The following is a 22,380-nucleotide window of genomic DNA, read 5'->3' as shown; positions in this document are numbered from 1 at the left end:
TTTATTCCGTTGGTTTATTAAGGTGAGACTTCCCTTATGCAGTCTTAGCTCTAGCTAAAGCATCCATTCCCATGTTATTCAGTTCAAACACCCTATTTACCCCTTATATTTTGATTTCAACAGCTATATCTTCTTTTAATCTATCATTACATTCTGTAGTCCAGTGGATCCCAAACTTTCTTAGTTCGAGGCACCCCTAGAGTCTCAATAATTTTTCAAGGCTCCCCTAAGCCAAAATAATAACTAAGTAGTCCCCCGCCTTGCTTACCACTGGCCCTGGCCGCGGCACCCCTGTGAGATCGCTGTGGCACCCCAGGGAGACGTGGCACACAGTTTGGGAACCACTGCTCTAGTCTATTCTGACTTCCAGTCCCATTTATGCCACTATTGTGGTTCACAAGCCTAATTCTCCTAGGCCTGATTTATGTCTAAATTGGTTACACATCGCTGAGTCATCTTTCATTCAACTTACTTTCTCAATGACCCATCACTCCTTGGTTCAAGCACCTCATAGTCCATCCATTATTTAATCTAAACATTTTAGCAAACTATTATTCATTGAGAGCATATACTACTGCCCTCATCAGTTGTTCTTGGTACTATAGTCCTTAAGTCAATTACATGTCAAGTATGAGTAATAGATTTCTTTCATATACTCCTCCAAAAGTTCTTACATTATATAACTTCCCGTTCCTTGTGTGTAATTTGTTTGACTGTCTGGTTCCACAGTCAGTCATAGTCAATTGTTATTATTTGTTCACATCATGTATGCATTCATTCTGTTACAGGGAATTGGCTTTTAACTATTTCATGTTACTTTTCCAATGTCTAGTGCTGCATTCAATTCTAACTCCTTATTTGCTCATTCTTTGTTTGACTTGAGCACCTCACTGACATAATTATCCACTTTTGAGCATGCAGTATTGCTCCATAGTTCTTAGTCAATCTAACCCATTACTCCCTAATCGGTATTCGCTTGAAGTACTCCTCTCTATAGTTCCACAATCAACTAAATGTCACTTCTGGGTAATTTATTCATTCAAGTTCCTTTTCCATCATCGTCAGGCACCTGCCAATTTTTAGTTCATCCACCCCTTTTCCTAATCTTGCATTGTATTAACTAGCTCCCCTTAGTCCTTTTCTTAGCACTACAATAACTTGCTTAGCCCATTGTCATTCTGTTATTTCCCCATGTTGTACTAGTCACTGGTTCATTATTTTTTTTTGCCTATGGGCACTTCTCAAGCTTATACAAGTTGGGCAACACTAGCATTCAATCAGTTCTGCCTTTATTTTGATACACCATTATAGTCGATCTGCTACCATTTTCATTAGATATCTCCTCTCATTCGGGGGTCTGTTTTTCCTACGCATGTTGCGTCATACATTATACAGCCACAAAATCTATCATGGTTGTCCTCTCTGGGCAGTCCCTTGTACCATTCCTAATCATATCTGTTACTAGCTTTCACACCATTTTTTTACTTCATCATCTTCACCATCACCATTTATATTACATCCATGCAGCCCTTTTAAATGTTCGTGCTCTTTTACCCTTTCCCATTTAAGGACATTAGTTGAAATACTTTTCCCTAGTTGTATTTCATCAAACACCACTCCTCCAAGTCAGGGCTTTTTTCTTCTTTCTTACTAAACATCTCATTCACTAGTTCACTAAATGTTTTGAACATTCCATTCCCTGGTTCTCATACATCCTGCGTAAACCATCTGCAATATCTGGTTGTCTGTTATAACTATTTCTCCTTTCACTGCCATATATTTCCTGTGAATTTTCCCATACCTAATTTTATGAACCCACTTTTCCAGATAATTCAAAACTACTAGTCCTTTATTACCGTCTGGATATTTCCTTCCTGAAGCATGACTTCATAGTTGCTACAATGAAGACCTTTCCAATGATTCAAATCTTTTCTTCAAATGCTCCAGATGACTCACTTGTTCTCTCTCTTCTTTAGAGAGACCTTTGCCTACAATTCATATTACTATGATTGTCTCCAATATCCCACCAACCTTTAGGTTGTACTTGACCAAGGAATTGGCATTATATGACATGTTTACTTCCAGACATACCATCACCTACCTTGTCATATTCAGTCCAATATATTATAAAATGATCATATCATTGATTTGAATAATCTAATAATGATTACTGTGTATCTTCCTGACCTTAGCATGGAACCCAAGGTAAACATTCACAAACCTATTACTTTTTCCCACTCTGTATCAGATGCCCAAACAAGGCTTTTGGTAACCTCTTATTCTATACCAGTGAGCTACCTCTTTTAGCTATTTACTAATACTTATCCAACTATACTCCATCTCAGGACCAATATTTATTTATATGTACAATGAAATCTAAAGATCAAGATTTGACACTTTGGGCCTGATTCACATTAAAGCGATAAAAAAAATAACTTTGCATCTGGGTAAAACCATGTTGCATTGGAGGGGGGGGTAAATGTAAAATGTGGGGACAGATTTATATTTGGGGTAGGGCATGTCCGAGATCAACTTTAAATTTTAGTGTAAAAATAAAACCATCAAGTATTTGTGTGCTAGATGAAAAACAGCAAGTATTTAACTTATGTGCAAAGTAATAAACTAATATGTACCCCTTGCATTGTAACATGGTTTTGTCCAGGAGAAAACGTACTCCTTTTTTTGCCTTATTTTCCTTAATGACTCAGGCCTTTTGATACTAGTCAAATTATCTTTAATCTGTAGAAACCATATGTTCCTTCATTTTCTACTATATCTGATGCTCAGTGTATAGGATCATCCTACTATCAAGTAGGCTAATTAGTTTTAAATAATCCCTCCTACTCTCTGTCACTCATGCCAAAAAAATGTCAGATAGCCAATCTCCTCCCCCTGCTTCAATTGTTTACTTAATCATCTGATTTTGTCATCTGGGTTTGCATGATAGTTACTATTAGTCCTGATATTTGCAGGACAGACCATATTTTAGTGAACAAGTGGGGTAGAACTTAACAATTTGGTTATGCGTCCTTGGAGCCCCAGCATGCTTTGCCAGTAGATAACTAGCTGACAGCTGGCAAAGCATGCTGGGGCTTGTAGTTTCACAATACCTGGAGTGTTACAGCCATCACTGCTCTAAGCCATGCACTTTGTATTTAAAAATATCCCCTGTGGTGGCTGTCACTGGTATAGGCAGTCTTCTGTGGGCTTACCCAATTTTCAAAACAAGCCTATGAACAGATTGACCTCAGAATGAGTGACATCACTCAATGATGTCAGATGTTCTTAGTGCATTGATAAGCAGCAATTTCTTGAATATTGTTTTAAATGACAATATGGCTGCCTCCATTATGACTAACACTGGAGGCATCCATCGTGTGGGTTGATCCACTATGCCGTCTATCAATTTGCTAAGAACCAGTGACAGTGGCACTGACAGATTAGTATTCATTAAACCTAGAAAATTAATTGCCTACATTCTGACGAATATTAGTTCATTAATCCATTTAATGCAATCACTGACTTCATTTACACAAGACATTTTTTCCGCAAAGATAAACTTCTACATTATCTAGTTCCAGAGATGGTGTTTAGAGGAGACAATTATTTTGTATGCACAAGAGGTAAAATTCTGATTGAATTGTGAATGTGAACCTTTCCTAATCCCTCTCTTCCTCCCCTGATCTTCCTTCCTTCTTGATCAATATTTTCATTCGCAGCCTTTCAGAAAATAATGACACCTGTTATGCTACTTGAATGTGTATTTCTTTGTATGGAATCTATTAGTCATTTATAAACATGTTCTCTTATGAAATATTCCTTAATTACAATATATCTGTTTATGTTTATGCCCAAATTCAAAGCAAGATGAGACTAAGAGTAATCTTCATCATCATCATCATCATCATCATCATCATCTACAACACTTTGCAGGAGGTATGGGCAGTGAATGGAGTTTTAAGAGGGTGGAAGGGACTAGATTTAGATTCAGAGTAAGTCATACTCTACTCATACATCTCTCGTCTTGAGATCTCCACTGAGGAAACGTTGATGTCATTTAGAATCTGCACTTTGGTTATGCCAGAAAACTGCTTCATGCGGTGACGGTATTGGATGATCTTGCTGTCATCTACATACACCTGGAAATTCTCCCTGTCTGAGTAGATTTCAATCTGAAACAAATGGGAGATCATTTAAATGAGTTTGGTATCATCATCAGCTATTTTTATAACGCCACTAATTCTGCAGCACTGTACAGAGAACTCACTCACATCAGTCCCTGCCCCATTGGGGCTTACAGTCTAAATTTCCTAACATCAAAACACACACACACCAAGAGACTAGGGCCAATTTTATAGCAGTCAATTAGGGATGTGCACCGGCCACTTTTGGTGTCTCATGTTTTGTGTTTTGGATTCGGATTTGCTTGAGGTTTTGGGTTCGGATTTGTTTCGCAAAACACCTGACGAAAGGTTTTGGTTCGGATTTATTTTGAAAAAAACATAAAAAGTGTTAAAATCAAGTTTTTGGGTTTATTTTCACTCCTATGCTATTATTAACCTCAATAACATTCAATAACAATCATTTCCACTAATTCCCAGTCTATTCTGCAGAATCAGTGAACTTTGTAATATTGCAGTACCATTGGACTTATACTGCAGGATTGTTTTTGGATATTTTTTTTTAATTTCTTTTTTTTATAATTTTTTTTTAAAAAAAATTTGTGCTGTGCTGTGTCCTTCTAAGGGCATTGTTATTTCCCCAGCACAGCACAGCATGAGATATAGCAGGACAGAGGACCACCTAGCACAACCTCCCTCTACCCTGATCAATGCCCGAGTGAAGATGGCGGCGGCTAGCGGGAAATTTATAGGATCCGAGTATCGCGAGATCCGACAGCGGGATTATGACTTAGAGCCTCGGTTTCAGTTTTGCAATTGGCGGGAATACCCGGATCTGTCTCGAATCCGGCTCGGATCGGAAATGTTCGGATTACAGATATCCGAGCCCGCTCATCTCTACCTACTAGTATGTGTTTTTTGGAGTGTGGGAGGAAACCAAAGCACCTGGAGGAAACCCAGGCAAGCACAGGGAGAACATACAACCTCCACACAAATAAGGCCATGGTTGGGAATCAAACTCATGACCCCAGTGCTGTGAGGCAGAAGGGCTAACCACTAAGCCACCGTGTTGCCCCTATAATAGATACAAATAATAGTGCCAACAATTGGCTGAATGGCATTAACTAGAATATCATAAGGTTTAGTAAATTAAGGCTTCTGGTCACAGTTTAAGAGAATTTTTTAAATCAAGTTATGGGTGGCCATAGAAGATTATAGAAAATCAGATGGGCTTCCTTTGAAGAAGCAAACTATGAACACTTTGTAGTGATCTACAAGAAGAGCTTGTAATAATATGCTGGAATGTATTGCATGACCTTTGACGACATCTTACCTGGAAGGGCTCGTTGGCTTCCATGGGAAAAGTATCGATCCGTTCCTCCTGCCCCCAGTGGCTTGACAAGAAAGAATTGCAGATAATACTGCTCTCGGCGAAACGAGGATTAAAATGGAAAGCGATCTGGTCTCCTGAATCAGTGAGGAAGTTGATTTCAAAGCTGTTAGATCATAAAGGAAACATGACTGTAAATCTACACCTTCAGTACTTAGGGTACTTAGTATTGTTTGATCTGGGTAAATCATTTCTATAATTCTTTGGACAATGGCCCAGATTGTACAAACCCTTCCCAGCTTCTCCATAATATATACTCAATTATCAGAATCATATTCCAAAACATATGACGAGCACACATAATTCTCTTACTCATTCTCACTCGAACTTGTCTCTCCCTTTATAAGCACACTCCATCCGGGACAGATACCCTGTGGACAGGATGCTTCAAACTATAGAGAAAGAAAATCAAATAACACATGATCAGAGTGGAGCAAGGTGGACACATTTTAAACATTTTGGGCCTGATTCATCAAGTCACATAGCTGCCAATTTTGTGCGTATTGTACGCAAAATCACCCTGCGCATATATATACACGCAAAGGTCGCCTACTACAGCTTATGATTCCTGGGAGTGAAAGGGGCAGTGAAGGGGTGTTTGCCCATTGTAAATGTACAGTAAGGGTGTGCCAAACTTGACCTCAAGTAGCCACGTCCGACTCCAGCTTTGGGCATCTCAAAGTTACTTATATCTCTTGCTCCAGCTACAAGGCTAGTCTAGGTCTCATATGCATGCTATAACATGTGTTTGCAATCAGGAACAACTGTAAAAAATTATTTTATGTTCAGTAGACATTAAGATCATCCTAATAAACATATTTCATGGATTTTTTTTGGTTTTGTTTTTAACTGTTTTGTCATTAATTCTTATATTATTAACTAGTAACATTAATTCAATAATTGTTTTTATTTCTGAATGTTCTTTTGTGAATGTTTATTCCACATAGGCATTGGAAGTATCCTGCAGAGTCTTGTATAACAGAGTATAGCAGACCTACACCCGAGTCCTTCAGATTCAGATCTATTCGGGATCACGCAGAGCCGAATTACGTGTGTTTTTAAACAAATGCATGTAGCGCTCAATATGCGTACCTTGATAAATCAGGCCCTTTGCCTTTGGACATACTTTCTGTTCTTTTCTTGATAAATGATCCACAAGTCAGCAAAGTTTGCTATAATGTTACATTTTAATACTAAGCTAGCAAGTGCATTTGATAACATATGAAATATTATTACAATACGCTACTTTGCCTGTCTATGAGATCTGTGAATGTAAAATTGCAGTTTGTACATTTTTCAGTGCTGTTTTAATGCAATAATGCATTAAGACTAAATGTAATTTTAACTGTGTTTTATCACTACAGCAAGGCTCCCCAAATCCCAGAATAAAAAATAAAAATTCAGGTTAGAAAGTTCTTTCCTGCAAAAAAGTTTGTAATCTAGAGGTGACTGTTGGTGTCAAGGACATTTGTCACACTTTAGATCTCAGTTGTGATTTTTACATTCTTGACTGTAATGAATGCGGTCTGTCCGAAATACTTGTTAACTCAGTGGAATTCCGCGCAATGGTACACTAGCTTTCTCGGCAGCCAGTGATATGGTTGATTGGAGAAGACAGGGTCTGGAAATGGAGGGCCGGTAGTAGGGGAGTAACATTTTCTAATCTGCTATAAAGAAATACAGCACCTGTGAATTGCTAGCTGCTTTTTTCCATGTCCACTGACTCGAAAGCATTCATGTGTTTAAAGCGCACTGTCAACTCTTGCTGTAGGGCTCTCTGCACAGACAATCCTTTGATTTCCTAAAGCCCCAGCCATGCAAAGTTCAGGAATGTGTCAGTGCTTTGCAGTTTTCCTATTCCTGCAACCTTTTGTTTGAATTTTTTAAATTGGATCGGTCATCAAAAATGAATGAAAATGAATGAAACAGAGCAAACAATAATATTTCTCCTGTGCATGATAATACATTTGCAGACAAATACAGAGCTCTGTTTGTAAATGAGGCTTTTGCAAAGATCGCAGGGCAGGCTATTTATGGAAGCAAGTCAGTGACTATTGTGGGGTGGATTATCATGGATATATGGTAGGTGTGCAATGAGCAACTTCTGTTCTGCTGTCAGGGCCGATGCAGGCGTGTCTGTCGCCCCCCTGCCAAAAAAAAATAATTTGTGCCCTCCCCTTTATAAATTATTTGTTCATTCAATAATGCTTTTTTTCTTTTAATACAAATCATATAATACATTTTCATAAAGAGAGCAATACAAATAAATACATTAAACAGCGAACATTTATTGTGATATGAATAATATAAGTGAAGAATATGTATTCTTTTAATTGTGTAGCAAAAAATATTTTTTTATTATTATTGCAGTATCGTGTTAGCCAGAAAAATATATGTGATGTTAAATACTTTCGTGTCAGAAAAGACAAGTATTATAGAAGGTTAGCCAATAAAGGTATCACTCCTATAATACTTTTGTCTTTTTGGACACAAAAGTATTTAACATCACATAGATTCTTTGTATTAAAATGTTAAATTTTTGGCACATTAATTTGGTGAGTGTGCCCTCTCTTTCATCACACTGTGACCTCTTTTATCATTATAAAGTGCCCTCCTTCATCATACTGTGCCCTACAACTTCATCCCACTGTGCTCTCCTTCATTATCCCACTGTGTCCTCTTTCATTATCACGCTGTCCCCCCTCTTTATCATCACACTGCCCCCCCCTTTATCACCTCACTGTTTCCTCCCTCGTTATCATCACACTGTCCCCCCTGCATTTTCACACTGTCACCCCCTGCATCTGAATTATCACGCTCCCCCTGCTTTATCACACTGTGACTCCTCTGCATTATCGCACTGTTTCCCCCCTGCATTATCATGCTTCCCCCCCCTGCATTATCACGCTTCCCCCCCCTGCATTATCACGCTTCCCTCCCTGTATTATCACACTGTCCCTCCCTGCAATATCACACTGCACCCCCCCCCCATGCATTGTCACACTGTCACCCCCTGCATTATCACATTGTCCTCTGTTTTTACTTATCTTTCTATAATCTTCTCTTCCTTTTCTGTCTTCTTACCATTGGTGCTACTCCCTGTGTGGCTCCTCTCTGACAGTGTCGGGACCTGATGACGTCACGCTATCAGTGAGGAGGGAGCAGAGAGAAGGGCGCTGGCATTGAATTTTCTATTTTTTTACCTGGGCCGGTGGACAGCCCAGAAGGCAGGCGAGGGAAGTACCTCTCCAACATGGCGCCCCCCGTCTTCCTTATCCCGCTTACCGTGTTCCGCCGGCCCTGTCTGTTGTAATGATATTCATAGAACTGTGAGGCTGCATTATACATTCCTCATCCACAACATACAAAATATTGTACTTGTCCAGAGAGCTGTATATCTATGCGGGTTGTTTTAAAGCTTCTGAGATGGCGATAACAGAAGAAGGTTTGCAGTGGTACTATATAATTATACATGGATGTGTCCCCAGATTGACCTCTGAGGAGGCATATCTGTTACAGGCACTGGGTTCGATTCCTGACCGTGGCCTTATCTGTGAGGAGTTTGGATGTTCTCCCCGTGTTTGCGTGGGTTTCCTCCGGGTGCTCTGGTTTCCACACTCCTATAACATACTAGTAGGTTAATTGACTGCTATCAAATTGACCCTAGTCTGTCTGTGTGTGTGTATGTTAGGGAATTTAGACTGTAAGCTCCAATGGGGCAGGGACTGATGTGAGTGAGTTCTCTGTACAGCGCTGCGGAATTAGTGGTGCTATATAAATAAATGATGATGATGATGATGAGGAGGAGCTGGAGCAAATATACCAGATAATGATGATGACTTTTGATTAGTTTTTTTTTAATTGACATTTCAAATGATAGAAATTAACTCATTAGCAACGTGGTTGTGCTATATCAAATTGTGGCTGTCTATTCACAACACTTGAAAATTTCATTTTGACTACAGCAGGAAAGAAGATTACCATTGGATAACCATTGGATTTTTAGGGGTAAATAACGGATATGGAGTTGTTTGAATTTAGTTACATTTTATATGGAAAAGAAATATGACTCACGTTTATTAATAACAGTCAACACACTATTCTCTCTTGTGTAGGTGACATATTATTACAGTATTATATTGTATATATATAGGGTAATGTGACTTTAGTTTTACTACTCACAAAAAAATGGACAAAAATTGCATCTGCGTTTTGGGACACAATTGCGGCCAACTACAACAGCCCTCGAGTTTTCTTTTCTTGCAGGGGATTCTGGGGATCTGAAATCCTCACTCTAGTTGTCAATGGCTATGTAGCATAACCAAGTTACAGAAAGTTTACTTCGGAATGTAGTAAACTATGTCTGTGACTGAACTGAAGTGCCAAAGTTAAGAACCCAGTTTTAATAACATGTATGTGCCACAGGGAAGTCACACTGGATAAATATTTCACATCAGATTACAACTTTTGACCATTCTTATTCATGAGAAGATAAGTTCACAGACCACAGGGAAGCACATTTATGGAACACATACAGCAAAGATAAGTAGAAAAGATTATTACATGACACATAAATGAAGATTTATTGTCACTGGTCACGGGTTATGTACAAAATACAGGGGAATAGCAATTCTACCAGTGGCTTGGAGCCGCTTAAAGTAAAGCTAAAGAAGCAGTGTGATAATAGATTGTGGTTTCAATAATAAGTAGTTATAGATATATTCATACAATAAATATTTTTATACTGTATATTTGCCATCTAATAAAACTCAGAACTATAAAATTAGCCTTTGCCTGGCTGCCATTTAAAATATTTTTAAAGTTTAAAAAGATACACAATTTTAGATGCACATCCAATGATAAAATCCAATACATATCAAAATGGAAAACTAAAATTTTCAGCAATTAATAGCTTATTTTGTTACTGTTCTCTTCCATGGATTATTAAAACAAATGACTAATGTTACACACATGGGGGTATATATACTAAACTGCGGGATTGAAAAAGTGGAGATGTTGCCTATAGCAACCAATCAGATTCTAGCTGTCATCTTGTAGAATGTGCTAAATAAATGATAGCTAGAATCTGATTGGTTGCTATAGACAACATCTCCACTTTTTCAAACCCGCAGTTCAGTAAATCTAGCCCATTGTGTAAGTAGAGGCCGTTCTCCTGTTTATGTTGTTATTAATCATGTTTATGACTTACCTTTAATGCCATCGTCTCGTCGCTCAGTGGATTTGTGGAAAGCACCACGCTGTAGCCTCTCATATACCATCGGGTGCATTAGCCAGCCACGTGTGAGAGATTAACTTGAAGACAATGGAGATTTGCCCTACTGAACTGGCATGCACAGCAAACCTTGGTGATAGGACATACATCAGATAATGAGTGATCTCAGACTATATTTGTTGATGCTCAACCGTTAATCCAGCCAGTAACTTTCCATGTGTGAAACATTCCAAACAGGACGAGGATTAAATGATGTCATATTGTGATTTTGGGAGAGGTGAAACTGCTGTGATCAGCATTCAGAGCTTGGAAGCAACATGTCACATTGTGTTGTTACCATCCATCCTCGTAAAGCCGCTCTGTCATACAACTGTGTTTAGGACAAGATGGGCCTGATTCATCGAGGCATTTATTCTGAGCGCAACTCACGCTCAGTATTATACGCACGTATACGTATATAGGCTTTGCGTACTCCCAAATTCATGAAGGCACAGACCTCAAGATACGTGCGCTGTGGAATTCAGGTGTAGGTCTGCTGTGCTCTACTACATAGGACACTGCAGGAGACGTCCAATACCTATGTGGATTATAGATTCTCAAAGGAAAATAAAAAAATGTATTGAATTAATGTCACGTGGTAATAATAAAAGCATTAATGACAAAACAGTTAAAAAAAAAGTGTTGTTTTTTTTAAAAAAAATTCCATGAAATACATTTATTAGAGTGTTGTTAATATCTACTGAACATAAAAATAAATTATACAGTTGCTCGTAATTGCAAACACATGTTACAGCATGCATACAAGTCTGTCATCACTACTGATCAGGACTTAGACTAGCCCATTAGCCGGAGCAAGAGATACGGCACAAAAATAAGTATCTTTGACGTGCTAAGAGCTTGTTTTGGACGTGGCTGCGTGCGCTCAGGTTTGGCACTTCCTTACTGTACATTGACTATGGCAAGAAGCCCCTTCCCGAACAGGGGTCAGACTGAACGGCCCGGGGGACCGATGCCCCCCTGCCCCCCGACCCAGCCCACCCCTGATGATGGCATCATGCTGGACAGTCAGTGAGAAGTAGGGATGAGGAATCAGGGCTCCAGAGTGCAGGTCACCTGCAGATGCAGGAAGGGGAGCGAGGAACTGTCTGACCAACTAGTCAGATGGTACCCTGATCTGTCCCTGCGTCCCGAACCCTGCTCTAGGCTGAACATCTGTTCATCACGCGGGGCACCCCTATGGTCACGGCACCCTGTACAGCCGCACTGCTCGATCGTTCCTTGAGCCGACATTGGGTCTATACTGTCACTTCCAGCTGTACTAGATAGGTAAGATTTATTTTGTCATGTGTCATACATGTCTGTTTTTTCCTCTCTGTAATTGAATTTTACAAGTACTGCTATTGTCTAGCTGTAATTTAATACTGAAATATATATTAAACCTTCTTATACTGCTTATAAATGTATAAAATATAACCCCTATCTTATTGTTATCATTAGATACACTCTCTAATATAGTGTATCTAGCCCTTATCTCTCCTGCAGCTTCTTACCCACTGAGCCCTCTAGTTATTCTTGCTACTCTCTGTAAACCTGAAGTTGACTCTGCAGTTAAGGCCGCTCATACCTAGAAGACGCAATAGGGTTTGTCACTAAAGTTGGAAGAGAGAAGAAGAGGAAGAAGAAAAAGATTCATTGGCCTGTTTTTAAAAACTGGAACCCAAACCATTAGACATTTGCTATTGCTAAACTGTGTAATTACAGATTCTGATCGGTTGATATGTTTGCCAGCACTTTTTGTGCAGTTACTGTTTTTATAACTCTCCCTCATTACGTGTGATCCCCCACATGACAGGCTCAGACAGTGTTGTTTAAATTACGTTGATGGAATTCTCCAGACATTTTTGAAACAAACAATACTAACGTAGACTCCACGTTAAAATGACAGTTCCACATTTCAGGACACACATTACTTGCCATCATTGTTGCTATTAATAATGAAGGATATGAAGTGCCAGGGAGGTCAGCGGCAGCTGTGAAGACGTGACAAAACTCTACCTTGTACCTATCACAACAGGAAATTTGAGTCCGACAAGTTAATTCTGCAAAACAAATCTAATAATAGAATTACAGGAAACTTCAAACGATTCGAGAAAAGCAAAGCAGAGCAGAAAACAATGATAAAGAATTTATTTTTTTGGGACATGCACAGAGATCCTGCTCTATATAAAACCCACCCAGTGACCTTTTGCCCCAAAGGGACATCTTCCAAACCCAACAAGACTTGTCCTGACATCGGCATGTGTTATCTTTGTTACACTGCGTTCTAACCAAGGTGGAGCCAAACATCATGATTATTTTTCCCCACCACATCCTCTACTGCTATTTCCGATATGTGGGCCCTGACTAGAGCCCCCTGTAACAATGCAGGATTATTCCATTAAATCTCCTCTTTTTCTGGTTTGGATTAAATTCCTTTCTGTACAATGAACGCTGTGAGTGTAATACATTGTTGAATGGGTCTAAGTCAGAATGTAGTTACTGCTAGTGGTCTGGAAACATTCCAAACTCCAACTTCACACTCAAACTTATAAAAATGTCTTTTGCCGGTAGTGAGTGAGCCGTCTGAGCCCAATCCTACCAGGGAGAACCGTCATTTTAAAGGTACTATAAAAATTGTTGTTTTTTTTTAAAGGACAGCTATTTTTTAAATACAGCATTCAATATGTTGCTTAATATTATACACAATGGACCTGGTTCATTACGGAACTTAGGCAAGAAATTTCTTACTTATGTCTCCTGGACAAAACCATGTTACAATGCAAGGGGTACAAATTAGTTTTCTATTTTGCACATAAGTTAAATACTGGCTGTTTTTTCATGTAGCACACAAATACTTGATAGCTTATTTGTACACTGAAATTTAAAGTTGACATTTTTGTGCTACACGAAAAAACAGCCAGTATTTAACTTATGTGCAAAATATAAAACTCATTTTCACTCCTCGCATTTTAAACATTTTTTTTTGTCCAGGAGACTTAAGTAAGAAATTTCTTGCCTAAGTTCCTTAATGAATCAGGCCCAATGCTACTAATTCAATGACTGCAGGAAGAAGTGAAGTCAGTTGGGCTTACTCTGCAACACGTTCTGCAATAAATAATTTCGGATTGGCGCTGGACAGAGAAATAGGAAGGATAATAGTAGCAGACTGCAGTCCAGGAGGCAAGATGAGAACCGTGTCTCTGATGGCCTTAGAACTGTTTAATCTGAGATGAGATTCTCATTTTACTTCATGGGAGGAATGGCAGTGATAGTGTATAAACAACATTAAAGTGGGACTCCTGCAGTTCCTAATATACTGAACTCTGCCTCTGCAGGTCTTGGTCATTCCTCCAGGCTCCCTAACCCTTTGAAAGGTTTGAATTAATACAATACACAGCGGTTTATGCACAACATTGAGAAATGGTAAAGTGAGCTTAGAGTGAGGCTATGGGAAAAAGGGTGTAGAGCTAGATTTACTAAACTGCGGTTTTTTGTTGTTATTTTGTAGAATGTACTAAATAAATGATAACAAGAATCTGATTGGTTGCTATAGGCAACATCTCCACTTTTTCAAACCCGAGGTATAGTAAATATACCCCCTAAAGTGAATTCTATTGGAAAGACGGTTTGGAGTGAATTCTATGGGAAAGAGGGCTTCATTGACGACAATAGGAAAGTGAATTTGGAGTGAGAAGCTGTGAGAAAGTGGGTTTGGGGTGAGGGCTATGTGAAAGTGAGATTTGAGTGAGAGCTATGGATAAGAGGGTTTGGGGTGAGGGTTATAGGAAAGTGAACTTGGAATGAGGGGCTGTGCATAGGCAAATCGAGGGGGGGGGTTCCTAGTGCCTGAAAACCCTCCTCTAAGCCTGGGGCACTGTATAATTGAGGTGGCTGGACCCTGCTCCCGCTTCACACAGCTCTGCTTGAAAAGGGAGAGCTGCATGTACCTAACAGTAGTGCATGCAGCATTGCCCATGTATATTATGGGGATAGGAAGAGTTCGAGAGCAGCCAAGCACTGTCTAAAATTATAGCTACGCCCCCATGCATGCTGGTCACTCCCACTGGCGGCGTGGTGTGGAAACTCCCCTCTACAAATCCTGCATTTGCCCCTGCTATGGGAAAGAGGGTTTGGTTTGAGGGTCATAGGAAAGTGAGATTGGAGTGAGCGGCTATGGGAAAGAGGGTTTGGGTGAGGACTATGAGAAAATGACCTTGGATTGAAGGTTCTTGTGGTTTATTCCAAAATAGTTGGAGTATGCGGTATTCTGTATATGTTAATACCTTTGTGATGAAAAGCTTTTTATTTTTTCAATAGGATGTCCATCTCTCTGCCCACCCTGTATGAGTACAAACTAAAGTCTCCCATACGATCTCTATTGCCTCTTCCCTTTCTAAATAAGCCCTTGGCTCACATATCAAATTATTATATAATACCATAGAGAGCAGACATCTCTACTATTAAGGAAATATTTTGCCTACATGGACTTCCTCATTAAATTGTCTGTGAAATTGGAGAATTTGTGGCTACATTTTGGAGAGCATTGTGTGATGAATTAGGAGTCAAAACTTTTATTCAGCCTATCATTCACAACTCACAGGCCAGACTGAAAGGGTGAATCAAATTTTGAAACAAGATCCTTTATTTCCATTCAATGGAATGACAGCCTTGCCTTACTTCCTTAGGCATAATTCACCCACAATAATTACATTCACAATACCACTGATAAATATCCTTTCTTCGCTGTCTACGGCTCTGATCCAAGACTCCCAGATCCATTTCCTTCTTAGTCTTCCAGAGTTTCAGCTGTCAATTCCATTATAACCAATTTAATAAACATTCAGTTTGAAATCAATGAAGCCATTTGCAAACCTACCTCCCATCAAAAGAAATCAGTAGATAAACATAGAAGTTGTGTTCAAATGTGTAGATAAAGTTTGGTTTTCTTCACACCGCACCTCATACCATACTTCCTCTCCTTTCCTATCAGCAAAAGTTCCTTGGAAAAACATACCCAAATCTCGCAGGATATCAGCTGTGATCTGCCTCTCAGTCTGTCCCTCCTTGACTGACAGCTGTATGAACCAAGGAGCAGCAGGGAAACTCCTGGCAATTATGCTTCCTGAGCTTGCATAGACCTTTTTTAAAGGGACCATACACATATATAAAACTCTGGGGTACTACTGTGGGAAAATGGCAGAAAGAATAGCGGTCCTGTTTCATACATGTATGTAATAAACAAAATAAACCCCATTATGCCGGTAGTAACCAAATTTGTAACTCTGTTTCCATACCAGCTAGTGTCAGATTATTCTCTGGTATTCAATAAATACTGCTTATTCTTGGAGAGTACTGACCTTGAAAAGCTAAGTGCAGTTTAGGTTATGTGCAGTTCCATAGAGATTAAACCTTCCATAAAGTTTACTGGTATGTATATGAGCAGCACCAGAACTACTATTGGTGCAGCAGGTGGCATGCACCGGGGCCATGGTGATAATGGGGCCTGCTGCAGGAGGTCTGGGGCCCCCGGTTCACTCCTCCCCGCCTCCCTGCACCGGAGCCCACAGCTTGCTAGTTCTGCCAGATTGGACTAATTGGTGGACTCAACATTGTATTGTATGCATAAAACAACTACTGTTTTAATACCTAATGCACTTTAAAGTACTTATATAATGTAGCATCTTAATTGGTTCAGGATTATTTAATGTACTGCAAATGATGAGTGCAAGGGATTGTTTTTTTGTTTGCAATTTGTGGTTAGTTCATTTTAATGCCATAGTTTTATACATGTTTCTGGTGAGCATGGTCACTTCCCTTTTCTACTAAGTACTGTACTGAAGTACAAAATATATTTATATTTTAAAGAAATAAAAAGCCACATGTTAAATACATAAAAGCCACACTACCCACAATGCATAAACACGTCAGTAAATAGATAAATACATAGGCACACTTAGTTGAGCTTTTTCAATTTGTTGAACCTTACTTTGAAACATTTCATATAATCAGTGTTGAGATATTAAACAGTTTGAATTATCCCAGAGATACAGAGCATGAAAATTGTTTAGAGAACACTAGATGGCGGAATAGCACCAGATATGTTTTACAAGCACAGAACAGCCAGAACAGAGTTTTTTTTTCATCTATCAAAACTAGAATGTATGTAAGTCAGTTTCTACATACAAGCAACTGGAAAGCAATGTTTATTACATAGTGTAAATTAGCATACAATAATAGCACTGTATCAAGCGTAAATATGGCAGGAGATCAAAATATAGCATTTACAGAGAATGGGGAGCAAAACAAATAGCACCCAGTGAGTGGCAGTTCTATGGGCGAAAAAAACCCTGGTGAATGGATGGGCTACAGCAGCAGAAGTCCATACTGGTTTCTACAGAAAACTGAGACTACAGTGGGCACAGTCTCACCAAAACTGGACTGATGAATCTTGATTTCTGCTGTGAAATGCCGATGACAGGGTCAGAATTTGGTATAGATAGGATGAATCCATGGATCCATCCTACCTTGTGTCAAGGGTGCAGGCTGGTGGTGTAACAGTATGTCAAATGTTTTCTTGGCACACCTTAGGCCCCTGAATACAAATTAAGCATAATTTAAATACCACAGCCTAGCTAAGTATTGTTGCTATCCATGCGAATGCCATTATGGCCAAGGTATACCCTTCTTCTAATGGCTCCCTCCTGCAGGGTAACACGCCATGTCATGAAGCACACGTCATCTCAAGCTGGTTCCGCAAACATGACAATGAGCTCAGAGTACTCCAATGACCTCCACAGTCACCAGATCTCAGTCCAGTAGAGCACCTTTGGTTTGTGGTGGAATGGGAGATTGAACGTTCAGCCAAAAAAATCTGCTATCATGTCAACATAGACCAGAATCTCTAAAGAATGTTTCAAGCACCTTATTGAATCCATGCCATGAAGAATGCATGCTGGGGGCCAAGGTGGTCCTACCCAGTACTAGAAAGGTGTACTTAATAATGTGGCCCCTGGGTGTATGTGTGTGTGTGTGTGTGTGTGTGTGTGGGTATATATGGGGGAAGGGCACCGAACCAGGTCCTTGGCATCTTAGTTTCGACTGCTGGATCTATTTCTTGCTGTACTTAATTTATGAGAAACCCATATTTTTTTAGCTTAATGACACCGTAACTTTCGACTTTTCGAGCAGTGTAAGGGTTAATAAAATACTGCTATGTGCAGAGTTTTGCTTTTCTTTTGTCATCCAATTTTAAGAAATAAGTCAATCGAAGTATGGTCTCTTTTACCTGGAATGTTTATGTGGTCCACCTAGTGGTGGGCATTGTTCACCTGGTTTTATAGGCTCAGTATGCCTTTGGGGTACTAAGCTAAGTACCTATCATCACTTACAGTCTTGTTAGTGTCTATAGGGAGTATAAAGCTCTTTAATCGGGGAGCTTAGTGTCATTAGTGTTTGCCCTCTGATCGGTTCACACGTTTGTGCCAAGGAGGTTACAGCTCCAACAGTTTATCCATATTAACAGCCTAACTAAACTCAGGATTCACTAAACATAGTTGGTAAACACAGAATAGCAAATTCTTAATTGCATAATTAATAAAGTGAATATAATTAATGAGAATGCTATTAAAATATACAACAGTAAATAGTAGATCATAAAGTAATTTAGATACACTGGAGTCCCTGATGGCTGTAATGATCCCAAGCCACTCACCTCTCTACTTATCGCTCTACCTGTTTCAAGCAGCGAGTGGGTGTCAAATTTCTCACTTATGCAGATAGGAGGCACAACTATATGCACAGTTGGACACAGACCAAGCTGTACACATAGAGAAGAGTGTGCTCTGGGCCCAAAATAGAGCTTATGGGAACCCTGTAGATCTAGATAACATGGTGCGTAAACATGAATGAGAGGGTGAACAAATGGGATGCAGGGAGGCAATGACAGATATTACTTTATTTTAGTGCCACAATGTAAAGTCCATGCAAAAGTCATAGGCTGTAACAGTTACATTTGGTCAGCCATGTTCCATCAGGCACAGCGCAGGTAAATATGTAAGTCGTACTTGCAGCTCTCCTGGAATGTCCAGGAAACTCCCAAATTCTGGGTAGGTCTCAGAATCACAACATTTTGACCCAACCCCAACAACAAAATTATGCATCCTGGTCATTCCATCGCAGCACCCTACGCTCTTGTACTTCCATCTCCTTCAGGATCTCCCGGAGTGGATAAGTTGGAAAGTATGATCCCGGCACCTCCGGGTAGCCGGTCACATGACCTGTCTGTCTAAGCGAGTATCTTTAATGGCCTTCACTACTTAAATGCCACACTGTCACTCTCACGCTTGTGTCAGTGCAACATTGTTGCTGTGCGAATCATAAAATAAAATGTATAGTGACTGCGCTCTTATAACAAGTATTTTATTTTAATACAAGTATTACTGCTTTTTGCCAAATAAGAATATAGTCACTATACACTTTATTTTATGATTCTTTCAATACTCTGAGACAGGGGAGGGCTGGCAAATTTTATCCCGGGGGCAAGACTCAACATTTTAAAGGAAAACAAATGCAGGTGGCCCAGTGACCTAGCCCAAGGTAGGCCACTATGGGACCGGCCCGCGGAGGCAGATGCCTCCTGCCCAGCCTGTCCCTGTTCTGAGATTACCACTATCTCATGTGACACCAGCTGCCATTTGGTATATCATTCCCAGCGACTATAGGGGCATTGTCCCTGAGGGTGGTATAGAGTGGGGTTTTGATTTTTTTGCCCCACTGTATCCCACATATAGGGATATTCTTTATTTTCATGTTGCTCCTGTGCGTCTGACTCCCTTCCTTGCTGAGCTCCTGTTATTCTACCTTGCTCTCAGTGAGTGTGTGTCTGCTGGATTTAGTGTGTACCGTTCTCTGCCTGTCTGACCTTGAGCTGATCACCAGTGTACCGAATCTGGCTTGTCTGGCTATGCATTTCTGGATTACCTGTGTACCAGATCCTAGCCTGTCTGACTATTCTCTGCAGGACCACCCGTGTACCAGATCCTAGCCTGTCTGACAACTCTCTGCTGGACCACCCGTGTACCAGATCCTTGCCTGTCTGACTATGCATTTCTGGACCACCCGTGTACCAGATCCTAGCCAGTCTGACTACTCTCTGCTGGACCACTTGAGTACCAGATCCTAGCCTGTCTGACAACTCTCTGCTGGACCACCCGTGTACCAGATCCTAGCCTGTCTGACTATGCATTTCTGAATTACCCGTGTACCAGATCCTAGCCAGTCTGACTATTCTCTGCCTGATCACCCGTGTACCAGATCCTAGCCTGTCTGACTACTCTCTGCTGGACTACCTGTGTACCAGATCCTAGCCAGTCCAACTATTCTCTGCCTGATTACCTGTGTACTAGATCCTAGCCTGTCCAACTTTTCTCTGCCTGATTACCCATGTACCAGATCCTAGCCTGTCCGACTTTTCTCTGCCTGATTACCCATGTACCAGATTCTAGCCTATCCGACTATTCTCTGCCTGATTACCCGTGTACCAGATCCTAGCCTGACCGGCCATTCTCTGCCTGATTATCCGTGTACCAGATCCTAGCCTGTCTGACTGCTCTCTGCTAGACCACCCGTGTACCAGATCCTAGCCTGTCCGACTTTTCTCTGCCTGATTACCCATGTACCAGATTCTAGCCTATCCGACTATTCTCTGCCTGATTACCCATGTACCAGATTCTAGCCTATCCGACTTTTCTCTGCCTGATTACCCATGTACCAGATTTTAGCCTGTCCGGCCATTCTCTGGCTGATTACCCGTGTACCAGATCCTAGCCTGTCCAACTATTCTCTGCCTGATTATGCGTGTACCAGATCCTAGCCTGTCCAACTATTCTCTGTCTGATTACCCGTGTACCAGATCCTAGCCTATCCGACTATTCTCTGCTGGACCACCCGTGTACCAGATCCTAGCCTGTCCGACTTTTCTCTGCCTGATTACCCATGTACCAGATTCTAGCCTATCCGACTATTCTCTGCCTGATTACCCGTGTACCAGATCCTAGCCTGTCCGGCCATTCTCTGGCTGATTACCCGTGTACCAGATCCTAACCTGTCCGACCATTCTCTGCCTGATTATCCGTGTACCAGATCCTAGCCTGTCTGAATGCTCTCTGCTGGACCACCCATGTACCAGATCCTAGCCTGTCTGACTACTCTCTGCCTGAATACTCGTGTACCAGATCCTAGCCTGTCTGACTATTCTCTGCCCGATTACCCATATACCAGATCCTAGCCTGTCTGACTGCTCTCTGCTGGACTACCCGTGTACCAGTTCCAAGCCTGTCTGACCTTTCTGTGCTGATTATTGTGTGTTCCTGATTTCACTCCTTGTATCGGTCTCAGCTTTACCTCCAGAAATTTTCCGTCATTCCTCTTAGGGTCTCGTGTTACATCCTGAAGCAGTCCAGAGGACCGCGACCTGTGGGTTCCCGACAGCAAAGTCCATCCTGCCCTGGATTCCATTAGATTCCGCGCCTCTGGTCTGATTATGCTAATTGCTATTGTACTTTTCGGAGTTGTAACAGCAAATAAATTAGATTATGACTCATGGATTTAGTTCACTTGTTATATTATATTATGAATTTCCCCTGTTGAGTATTCTCTAATTCCACAGAGCTCACTGACCCAATATCAACACATGGGTAAGCACCTACGAGCGGTATCATGAGATTCTTGGGCCCCGCAGCAGCTGTTTTTTTTGGCTCCTTGAGCGACATATGCAGCCTCTGCAAAAGCTTTACATGCAGCGCGCACAGTAACCATGCTAGCCCATTCAGGCTGTGCATACAACCTTGATTAAAGAAGGTGCGATGCACACAGCCTATGGGGTGTGACTGTGTGGACCAATCGGAAGCTGTTGGTCCACACACTCCCTCTCCCCAGCCCACAATCCAGCTCTTAAGTGGCCTTCAATGGGGCCACCAAATCACCACCACTGGGTCCCCAGGGGAGACCGGGTCCCTGGTACTTTGTACCCCCATTTTGGCACCCTACCTACGATTATCTCTTGTGTGTTCTTAATGTGTCTGGGAATATACAATACTACCCGCAATATAAGCCCAGTGTCTGATCATTATTCATTATATCAATATTCTCAGATTTTTTCAGGTTCAGTTTTGGTGCGAGACACATTTTCCATTAAAACAGTGGAGCTGGATTACTGCCTGATCTGTAATATTTTTACACTGACTTTCCAAAACTAGAGATGGGTGAATCAGTATGGGGAGGTGACAAGTTTCAAGAACTGTGTTTTCAGAAAAAAAACTAGTGTAGGGAGAGTGATAGTGACTGAGGGCCTGATTCATTAAGGATCTTAACTTAAGAAACTTCTTATTTCAGTCTCCTGGACAAAACCATGTTACAATGCAAGGGGTGCAATTTAGTTTTCTGTTTTGCACATAAGTTAAATACTGACTGTATTTTCATGTAGCACACAAATACTTGATAGCTGAAATGTAAAGTTGATATTTGTCTGCTATATGAAAAAACAGTGAGTATTTAACTTATGTGCAAAACAGAATACTAATTTGCACCCCTTGCATTGT

General features: G+C 40.6%; 1 protein-coding gene across 1 annotated transcript; it reads right to left on the bottom strand.

Moving 5' to 3' along the window:
- Positions 1-3,653: 3,653 nt before the first annotated feature.
- Positions 3,654-10,865, bottom strand: GRIFIN (galectin-related inter-fiber protein). Its single transcript, XM_075181482.1, has 4 exons — positions 10,721-10,865; positions 5,824-5,903; positions 5,455-5,617; positions 3,654-4,172 (listed from the first exon to the last, which is right to left on the bottom strand). The coding sequence occupies exons 1-4, from the start codon at positions 10,781-10,783 to the stop codon at positions 4,005-4,007; spliced, it is 474 nt and encodes a 157-aa protein (XP_075037583.1). The 5' UTR covers positions 10,784-10,865; the 3' UTR covers positions 3,654-4,004.
- Between the last annotated feature and the right edge of the window lie 11,515 nt (positions 10,866-22,380).

The sequence above is a fragment of the Mixophyes fleayi genome, chromosome 7, assembly GCF_038048845.1.
Source record: "Mixophyes fleayi isolate aMixFle1 chromosome 7, aMixFle1.hap1, whole genome shotgun sequence".
NCBI classification, from domain to species: Eukaryota; Metazoa; Chordata; class Amphibia; order Anura; family Limnodynastidae; genus Mixophyes; species Mixophyes fleayi.
This window is presented reverse-complemented; position numbering and strand designations above follow the sequence as displayed.

Excerpts from the sequence above, each read along its gene's own strand:
- GRIFIN (XM_075181482.1), bottom strand. The coding sequence starts at position 10,783 with ATGAGAGGCTACAGCGTGGTGCTTTCCACAAATCCACTGAGCGACGAG. Across the intron at positions 5,618-5,823 it reads ACAAGTTCGAGTGAGAATGA|CTTTGAAATCAACTTCCTCA; the intron begins GTAAGAGAATTA and ends ATGATCTAACAG. Across the intron at positions 4,173-5,454 it reads AAGCCAACGAGCCCTTCCAG|ATTGAAATCTACTCAGACAG; the intron begins GTAAGATGTCGT and ends CATTTGTTTCAG.